General features: G+C 39.1%; 1 protein-coding gene across 2 annotated transcripts; it reads right to left on the bottom strand.

Annotated features, from left to right (window-relative positions):
* Positions 1 to 3,629: 3,629 nt before the first annotated feature.
* Positions 3,630 to 9,473, bottom strand: LOC110066516 (uncharacterized). Of its 2 annotated transcripts, XM_020773739.2 has the most exons (7): positions 8,722 to 9,473; positions 7,145 to 7,303; positions 6,483 to 6,830; positions 6,337 to 6,381; positions 5,937 to 6,002; positions 5,673 to 5,738; positions 3,630 to 4,201 (listed from the first exon to the last, which is right to left on the bottom strand). In XM_020773739.2, the coding sequence occupies exons 1-7, from the start codon at positions 8,810 to 8,812 to the stop codon at positions 4,185 to 4,187; spliced, it is 792 nt and encodes a 263-aa protein (XP_020629398.2). In that variant the 5' UTR covers positions 8,813 to 9,473; the 3' UTR covers positions 3,630 to 4,184. The 2 variants fall into 2 exon arrangements, with proteins under 2 accessions (XP_020629398.2, XP_089150294.1); XM_089294168.1 differs by lacking the exon at positions 3,630 to 4,201 and having other exon boundaries at positions 5,635 to 5,738.
* Positions 9,474 to 10,072: the final 599 nt, after the last annotated feature.

Raw genomic sequence — 10,072 nt, 5'->3', positions numbered from 1 at the left:
CTTTCAAGTTTAGCTGGGCAAGACATGTAACGATTCAATGTCTTATTGAGAGCCGTAAATATCCTATGAGATTTTCATTGTAAATATATGAATGATCTCAGGTTTTGTTTTGTTTTCATCACAGAGCAGAAGTCATGTCCACTAAACATCATGGTCACTGAGCAAATACGACACTCTTTGTCTATTTACTTTTTAAATGAAAAAAGCTAATATTGAAAATACACAGTCTAAAATCAACAGAGTTGGTTTTCTTTCAAATTATTATCAACTTGAACAAAAAAACTGTTTCTCCAACAAAATGCTCCAGCAATGTCAAAGACAGGATTCACCTAATTCCTCAAAAATGATGTCATATTTAGAGGAAAACAACACAGAAAAATGAAAAAAATCGCTACTGTTAAAATTTGTCTGCTAAAAGGGATACTGTAACAGCTACCTTTTCCACGCAGTCTTAGTCCTGAGATAGTTTCATAAATAACGCCAGTAATAACTATAAAAAAGTAACTGTGAAAAATAAAACAAGAAATGTCACTGGGTAGTCAATTGGTCACGCTGTGTGTTTTTTATTCTCGTCTTTATCTATAATATTACACATGTCAGTGCAAATGCAAATGACGAGTTCAACAGGACCACCCAACGGGAAGACTTATACATCATAAGGCTGACTGACAAGCAGCCATTTAGAACACTAACCTACTTCTGCCCTTTTTAAAATCAACTAACATAACGCAAGCGAAGTCGAACCGCATCCAAGTGATCCGGCTGGAACCGCATGCAAGTGAGCCCGCTCGTTCAGGTCGCTAATTTCTTACATCAGTGAGATCTAAAGAGGCCCAGTTTGAAGCCTCTTAATAAAAAGAGGAAAAAAGCCGCGGAATAGCTACAACTTTTAGAGATGATTTCAGGCAAACCAGAGATTCATTTATAGATATAATACATTTATTAGTAGCATCAAAAGTCATTGCTATTAGCATTGCGCATGCTCACTAGTTTACTAGTTTGAGCACTCTGGCATGGCTTAGACGATACCACAAGTGTGGGATCGTTTGGGGTGACCATATGGCTTCTGCTCCATCATAGGGTCAGCACTGCCCTGATGAGGTCTAGCTGGCCGAAACAGTACTGTCTGCAGTTAGTTAATACATTTATTATATGGCTGAACGGGTCTGAGATGAACTGAAAAAGGAGATTTTTGATTGGTTCCCTGAGCGGTCAAAATTTTGCAATAGACTGACCGCTCACGAATTTATTTCTGCGAATTGCGTTTTCATTTCATTGCACAAAATAAACATTTTTTTGTTAGTAAAAATATTTTTACCCGCATTTTTGGAGGACAATTTCAATTAAATGTTCATAAAAATCGACGCGAAAAACGTAAACAAATGCTTACCTTTTGTCCCTTTTCCGAGAATGATAAGACGCATCAATTTATCAGCAGATTAAAAAGGGCCAATCACAGATGCAGCCAAATCAAAAGGCTTTGGCGTAGTGTTTGGAGACCACTGGGCGTACAGTGAATGGCTAGGAGACTAATATCAAGCGCAATGTTTCTTTCGTTGAGTTTTACCCAGTGTGGTTGGGTTAAGCTTGTGGTGTCGGACACTTAAGAACACGCGGGTGTTGTTCATGACCGACAACAAAAGTGTGGTGCATGTTATTAATAAGCAAACATGACTGGATCCTTGCTTGCTATCCCCCATAAGACAGCTGGTGTTAATATTTAGCTCTTATTAATCGAGCAGGAGGTCTGTACGGGAAAATCTTGACCGAGGTCCGTTAGTACAGGCTGAAGCCAGTGAGGTCTGTACACACAAACGAGGTCAAGATTCTCCCTAACAGACCGACTAAGCTCGGTTAATAAGATGTTTATTATATGGCAAACAATACTGATTTAATTCGTGTAATGTAACTGGTTTGTACTAGCTGACATTTTGCTTGCTAATGGCGATGAGCTGAACTTAAATTTACCAAAGTTTGCTCGTCTCCTTTACGTTTTCTCTCATCAGGTTTTTCGGTACTTTCATACCGTAAATAAGTATTTTTAGAAGAAATCGTCAATAGTTTTGTATTTTAGTTTGCAACTTCTTCACCTTAAAATGTGACCGCCCCTAGATGCCGGTCTAGATGGGAAAATCTAGGCCTCGATCAAAATTGATTTCAACCTATCAATTTCGTGAATTCGGTAGTTCCCAATCCTTGTGAGACACAGCCATATAATAAGCTCACAGAATAACATTCTCTTCAGGGCTAAGCACATACCCGGCGTTAAGAATGGCCTGGCTGATAGTTTGTTTCGGTTGCAGGTGGACAAATTCCAAGGGCTCTCACACGGGATGGATCAGGTCCCGACCACCCTCCCCGAGCATTTGTAACCAGAGAATTGGGCGACACGCCAAAACGATTACTTAAAGCTAGCTTCATTAAATACTTACAGGCGTCCTTGGGAGATTTTATAGCATTTTAGAAACGAGAGATTACAACCTACAAGTTCTATTTTCCCTTTTTCAAGAAACACATTAGCATTATGTATTGATTACTTGGCAGAGCAGAAATATGCAGGGTCCGCGGTCATGACTTACATTTCTGCCTTAGGCTATCCGCGTCGTTTAGCTGGCTGGCCTGATCCCACATAATCTGACATAGTGAAACTAGCTTTGAGGGGATATGGTAAGTTATTTTCATCTCAGGATACCAATTCCTCAATAACCCTGCCTATATTAGAGCGTCTTATAGCAGCTCTTGACCAATATCCTCTATGTATTACAACCAAACATTAGCACAAGTAAAGCATACCCAGGCATTTTTTTGCTGCCTTAGAGTAGGTGGGATATACTACTCGACCTGGTCAACCAACGTCAAACTTAATTGGGATCGACCAACTGTTCTTTCTAAAAGAAAGCGAAGTTTTTACTGTGGCCATGATATTAGTATTAAACCATTTTAAGTACAGTGACCCCTCAAAACCAACAGAGTTGCTCATATATAGAGAACAACCAGTTTGCCCCGTTACACACGTGCTAGCCTATCTGTCTGTTGGGGGAAGTGCCCCAGGGCTAACGGGTGACCCATTTTTAGGTCATATGTTACTCAGTCTCTAGAGGAGACTTGGTAATACGTGCAACAAAGGGTTTCAACTTACAATTCAACAATGTTGCGAGACAAGTTGAAAGAAAAATGTTGTCCGTATTACCGGACCTTAAGACAACATATCATGTTTTGTCATCTTAAATGAGTTGTTGTTGTCTAGTTCTTCAATAAACGAGTCAATCGAACTTTCCAAAGATGCAAATATTAGACTACTTCTCGATGCGACTTTTTTTTTTTTGTCGTTTTCATTTGTGATTGGGTAAACGTCGTTTTTCACCTGTGAGTTTTCATGATTCGCGTTTCCCACTGGTCAGTGGATTTTATCTATCATTTATACCCAATCGTTTTTCGGTGAGAAAATCTCATTATCTACATGTATGAAGTGAACTTTTATCAAACACTAACGGCAACATGCTCTCTAAGAATGGAAAATGCTGTAACGTTCTCCACGGACGCCTAAAAAGCTTTTACTTATATATTTGTCGTCTGAGTACAATAACTTTTTGTTGTTGTTAATGCTTCAGCTTGGAATGAAGAATTACTTTTACAGTTGTCATAGGGTTTGATTTTATTTAAACTATTTTACATGTTTTCATGTTGTAGCATTGAAATCAAAATCTCGTTTAATGCTTTGCAACTGTAGTTGAGGGAATAATACGCAACAACAGGGTTACTTGTTTAATGAAGGATCTCCGTGCAAAAAAAATTATATAAAAGGCCTCTTTAACTTATCTTATAAGCACTCGCTACATGAAAAGCAGTTTAGCATTCAGTTGCAGCGGGAGAAGATCAGTAAGAGAGTGAATCCTCCGTAAAGGGTTGCATCAAAGGTAATCCCGCGGAAGAACTGGGTACCATGTCTAAAAATAGCTTAAGTATGATGACCTTGGGTATAAGGCCTATATGGGGGATTCACTCTCTTACCTTGATCTTCTGATTTTTTCCGCCCGATACAACATATTTTTACAGTACAATTTTAAAATTTGTTTTATTAAAAATTTTCGTTGCCGGATTCATTTCTTCTGATGTAAGCTAAACGTATTGCGCTCTTTCGGTTGCTGGGGAATGCAGATTGATAAGAAATGATGTCATCATTATTACGTTTGCTTCGATCCTGCAATTAAAATGAATATGTTAGTACATAAAAACAAATGGTTAGCAGTAGAAAGCAGGGAAATTGTCACTCCTCCCTGGTGTATAAATGGAGGTTGACAAAGTTAGTGTGGGAGGTAACCCTATGACTGACAGCATCTCGTCCTGGTTGTTTAATGCTGCACGCGATAAGCTCGGAAATTGTGAATCTCTTGACCCGACATCAACTATCTGGAACTTAGAAATAATTGGACACGACTAAGCTAGTTCAGAGGGCCAATATTAAAATCAACCAATAAGAATGCTACATACATTGGACCGGGCATTGTTCCAAGTGATCCCGCACGTTCACTCTTGAAGATTTTCTATTAGTTTTATGGCTTGCGTTTCTAAAACAGCTTTCTTTCAAATTAAATATTCCTTTACTTTCGTTTCTGTTTTGTTTAACATCAGAAGTGACTATACGCCTAGTCGGCTCCCAGTCAATATTGTGTGCGTGAAGTTTGCGTTGTTTTTCCAGTCCGTGATCGTGGCATTTTTGTTCTAAACATTTTCAGTCTGGTAATAAATCTCTTACTCGGACCCGCACTGAGAGAATATCGGCGCTTGGTCTTTCTTGTACGGACCTCCCTGCGTTCGGTCCGTTCTCAGTCAGGACCTCGGGCCGATATTCTCCCAATACGGCCCTCGCGTTAGGTGAATAAGATATTTGGTTAACTGAGTGATTGATTGACTGTAATTATTGATCCACCCACCGTCTTGGCAATGAATGGAAATGCTTTGTAGTAAGTCAGTTAAATAAATGTTAAATTTCTCTTAACATTAACATAAGCTCTATACTCAAAACTGGCTTACTTGGAACGACCCTTAAAGAACCTTACGGACCTTAAATATAAAAAGAGCGCTGCAGTTCCGGTGTTAGGGATGTAGAATCAGAGTACAAAAATATAGGTACGTATTTTACGCAGAACCTAACGTAAGAAATACAGTGTATGTGTGTTTTGAACAGGGATTCACAGAACGTATGATATGATCAAGACAACGACAAGCCTTTAAATGATTTGTGTAGATACGCAGTCAAAAATAACTTATAAATAAAATCTGCGACTGCATAAGGCCTCCCATTTGCAATAGTTGCTTTGAAGCACACACAGCAAAAAAGGCAATAACCCAATATTCCAGTATTTGTGCCAAAATCACGTTGTCTGATAATGAACAACCATAACTGAGTTTTTGCAAAGCTTACCCTGGCTTGGGTCTTCCTAAAGCATCAAAAAGCAATTTGCAAATGCATTATTGCTTAGTACTTGTCATTAAGTAGACAAAACGTTAACAAATTCCATTATTATGCCAAGACAAATCTTCTAATTCTAAGTTTTTCGCCCATCTTAGAAATGATGAGGTTACTTTAATTATAAAAGGAAAACCATGATGGCGGCTATCAGGAATAAGGCCTATTATATCCTAGGCCTAACACGGTATGTGTTTCTTACCTTGATCGACAGGGAGCATTGGTGGTATAAGAGTTGGACCGGGCTTGGCACTGGATCCCGTTTGAACTGCAAAACAAAAGCTGTTTAAACTGTGTATATATTTTTGGGGGTTACTAAGATGCATGTGCACGCTAGGCAACATGTTCTATCAATTTATTATACCCATATGCGTGCAGGGTTACTGGGAATGAAGAATTAAAAAAATGTATTAATAAGTATCAGTAATAAGTCCTATTATATCCTAACACAGTATGTGTTTCTTACCTTGAGCAACAGGGAGCATCGGTGGTATAAGACTTGGACCAGGTGTGGCACTGGATCCCGTTTGAACTGCAAAACGAAAGCTGTTTAAGCTGTGTATATATTTTTGGGGGTTACTAGGATGCATTTGCACGCTAGGCGACATTTTCTATCAATTTATTATACCCATATGCGTGCAGAGTTACTGGGAATGGAGAATTAAAAAAATATATTAAATAATTCATGCCCTTAAGTACCAGTAGACATGCTTGCAATCCTATCAAAACTCATAAATATTACAGTCTCTGTGCGACAACACTTCTATCGCTATCCATATATGTCATATATGAAATATACTTAATTATTAGAGCGTGTCATAAAGCATTAATATTTGGCATATTTCAGTCAACATAAACATTCTTACTTGTCCTAGAAAACGAGATCACGGGACTTTCAGAAAAGGAGCAACCTGAGAACCAACAGATACAAAAAAATACAATGCCGTTAGCAAAATCAAACTCAACAACAAAACCAATTCTACTCGACCCGTGGTCTATAATGTATGGCTACCTACAAACCCTGGGCAGTTCACAGAGTTAGCACTTGACGTCGCCGAGATCGTTGGAGTTGACTTGGAAGCTGAGGTTGCACTGGACGGTAATGTTGCTATTTGGCTAATCAGAGGACTGGCGACCACAGGGTTGGGGCCACTTGCGTTACTAAGAGGCTGGATGGGCGCAGGAGGATTGGGCGTAAAACTACCACCGATGCATAGACAAATGCAGAGAGAAGGACAGTGAGAGTTGGTTTGCTTATGTATCTTGGGGAGTGGTCGTAGATACAGAGGATTACCACTTGCAGATGGTTGCGGACATGGACATGGACATGTAGGAGGTGGCGAGCATGGCTGTGAAGAAGCTGATTAAGAATTATACGATTAAAATGAGTATTATGGACAATGATATTGATATTATCTTTTTAATGGCTTAACATCAAAGTGCAGGTTATCAATAAGCGAAAGCTTGAGCTCCAATTCGATTAGGCAAGAGTATCAACAATATTACAAGGATGATCACCATAACAACCAAGGTCTAAAAAATTCAAATTTCTCTCTGAGAACTGACTCGTTCAAATAAAAGCAATTCGTTGTTGGTTTTAGTCTTACTGAGTGGAAATGGTGGTTTGTAAAAAGGTTTAATCAAAGCTACTTGTATAGATTTAAAAGAATTCACCTGGCCCTAGAGCCTGAGGTAGCTGTACGTTTTTTGTTGCTGATGTAGGAACAACTGTAAGAGTCACTTGACCCGGGTTGAGTGTCGCTTGCATGTTATTTTTATTGATTTGCTCGATAACTGAAGACGGTAGAGGTATTTCTGTAATCTCATATCGACCTGAAAACAACAACAACAAAAAAAGAAATTCCACAACATAAGATCATTGCCAGACTGAACTGAACTGCACGAGATAAGAACACTACCACACTGAAATGGACGAGATAAGAACACCGCCACACTGAAATGGACGAGATAAGAACACTGCCACACTGAAATGGACGAGATAAGAACACTGCCACACTGAAATGGACGAGATAAGAACACTGCCACACCGAAATGGACGAGATAAGAACACTGTCACACTAAAATGGACAAGATAAGAACACTGCCAGACTAAAATGGACGAGATAAGAACACTGCCAGACTAAAATGGACGAGATAAGAACACTGCCAGACTAAAATGGACAAGATAAGAACACTGCCGGACTAAAATGGACAAGATAAGAACACTGCCAGACTAAAATGAACAAGATAAGAACACTGCCAGACTAAAATGGACGAGATAAGAACACTGCCACACTGAAACTGCTCGAGATAAAAACACTGCCACACTGAAATGGACGAGATAAAAACACTGCCACATTCTCAATAAAATGAGCTTTACTCGAGCCAATTTTTGTCCTTAGTACGTTCACACAAATTATTCTCCTAGTGTTTGAAGCTTATGTTCTTGGGAATTCTATCCCGTCTTTAAATGTTGCTCTCAACAAAAAGGTGTTGAATTCATCATTAAAAACCTAGACGAACGAGGCGCTGGGAGATTGAAATATCAGGAGCATTTGAAGTGGGCAGGTACCAGTTTCACTCTTAATTGAATTTGAGTTCTTCTTATTTTGATAATGGCAGTAAGGAAGGGAAATACCTTCGAAAAATTGGAAATATGAATATTCCTAGTAAGAAATGCTTTTATCTTAAAATATTCACGTTTTCGAATGGTTTCTGAATTACTTCTGCGGCCGTTATTTTCAATAATTGTTATGCGTATTTGAGACTCTTCACGAATTTGTTTTGACTTACTACTTATGCGTTGGCGCGAAAGTTAAAACGAGATCAAGAGCTCTTTCTTTGAGGTTTTAGGCCGATATCTCTTAATGTTGCTTCCTCTTTCTCCAGAAAAATTCAGCCGTTTTGTTTGAAGCAGGTTGAAGTAGCTCGAGCGTGTTAATTGCAAAACACAAGATAGCTCTGCTGGAAGGAAAACAAACTACAAATCCAGTGGTAAGGACTGCTAAGCCAACTTTATTCATGTTTTCAAAAGCGCAGTCTCACTGTTCGTGTAATGTATCATTGGAAAACAAAGTACTATTCTACTTCTTCTAAACGGGGTATTTTTCTGACTGGAAATTAAATTGACAGCAAACGGAAATTGTTCAAACTTCCTTTGACAGGTTACCGTCAGTTTGGTTCACGCTCTGTCGATCACATTTTCCGGTGTTTAGTTCCTGTTATCTTACACACATGTGATTAACCCTCACCTGTTGGTTTCACATAATACGTTCCCTTTATGGTCCACAACACAGACGAAAGAAGGCAAGCCAGGTAGAAGAGGTGGTAAAATCTTTCCATGCGTCCGGGGGATCCAACAGTCTTACACTCTACAGGTTAGGAAAAACAATATCGCGCAGGTTACACACTACAGGTTAACTCAATCGCGGACCGCCTTCTACTTTTATGCTTACATGTATTGCATTCATTTCCTTATTACGTCATATTTTGTGGATGGATACTTCATCCTCGCACGGTTCATTCAAACTTGGTTTAAGCCTGTGAGAGTGTAGTGCTAATGGAATAAATAGTTGCGAAAAGCTTGTTGTCCAAATTCCCTGTCCTATGTTGTTGATCTTTACTTATGATTTTTCCTCTAGTTACACTTTTTTCCTGCGGGTGTCTGGCGACATAGGTAATGTACTCACCAGTGAGAGCATGGTTAGCCCCGCCCACCCAATTGAACCAAAAATTTTGATCCATCCACCTAATGTTTGACTACTGAAACCAGTGACACTTAGAAGACGAAAACCAATCATATTGCAGAACGAAAACGAAGTACTTTAACTGGAGTGTGGTTTTTGATGATATTTACTGATTGTAACTTTCGACAAAACGCTGGCATTCAAACTCCTAGTCACTTAAATCTACGAAATCCGGACATGAGCACTGGCTTGATGGACCGTTGGGTTCAAACACATTTTTTACCTGTCAGATGGCCTGGTAGAACATAAGACGAAATTAATTCATAGTTAAATCTCTCAAAGATGTGTTTTGAATTACTTCCGAAGAAGAGAGAGGAGGTCACATGCAATTACATCTGCAGTGAGAAATCGGTAGGAGGAGGATTATCATCTGAAGCCAATAAAAGAAACTGTACGGTGATTATCAAAATGTAAACACGATGTTGTTATACTTATATTTGGGTGGGGCACCCCTGCGATGGACTAGCATCCCTTCCAGGAGGAAGAGGAAAAACTCCTTATTGCTTCACGATATAGCAACCGGAGATAGGCGCCGACCTGCCTAGTTTAGTAACTGGGCTCGAACTTAGACTGCATTTTACTCAGTGTTTTGCTCTCCAACATTGATTCTCGGAATGGCATCATATTGAATTGTGATCACCCTGAAATACATGCACAGCAGTGGAAAGTAAGAAAGGGACATTGTTAACATCTAAATGGGTATCCACAACTTACGGTTGAGGTTTGGACCTTTTTATTACATCCATAGTTATTTTGAGACAAAAAAACAGACTTCGTTGAAATGCAACGATTGCCCTGTTCTTTGCTTAAAATAGAAAAATTATTTATTTCTAATTACGCTACAGTCTTGTCTTTC

Source organism: Orbicella faveolata, unplaced genomic scaffold (assembly GCF_042242905.1).
Source record: "Orbicella faveolata isolate gen_17 unplaced genomic scaffold, um_ofav_v1 contig_25, whole genome shotgun sequence".
NCBI classification, from domain to species: Eukaryota; Metazoa; Cnidaria; class Anthozoa; order Scleractinia; family Merulinidae; genus Orbicella; species Orbicella faveolata.
The sequence above is the reverse complement of the archived record's forward strand: the minus strand, read 5'-3'. Positions and strand labels throughout refer to the sequence as shown.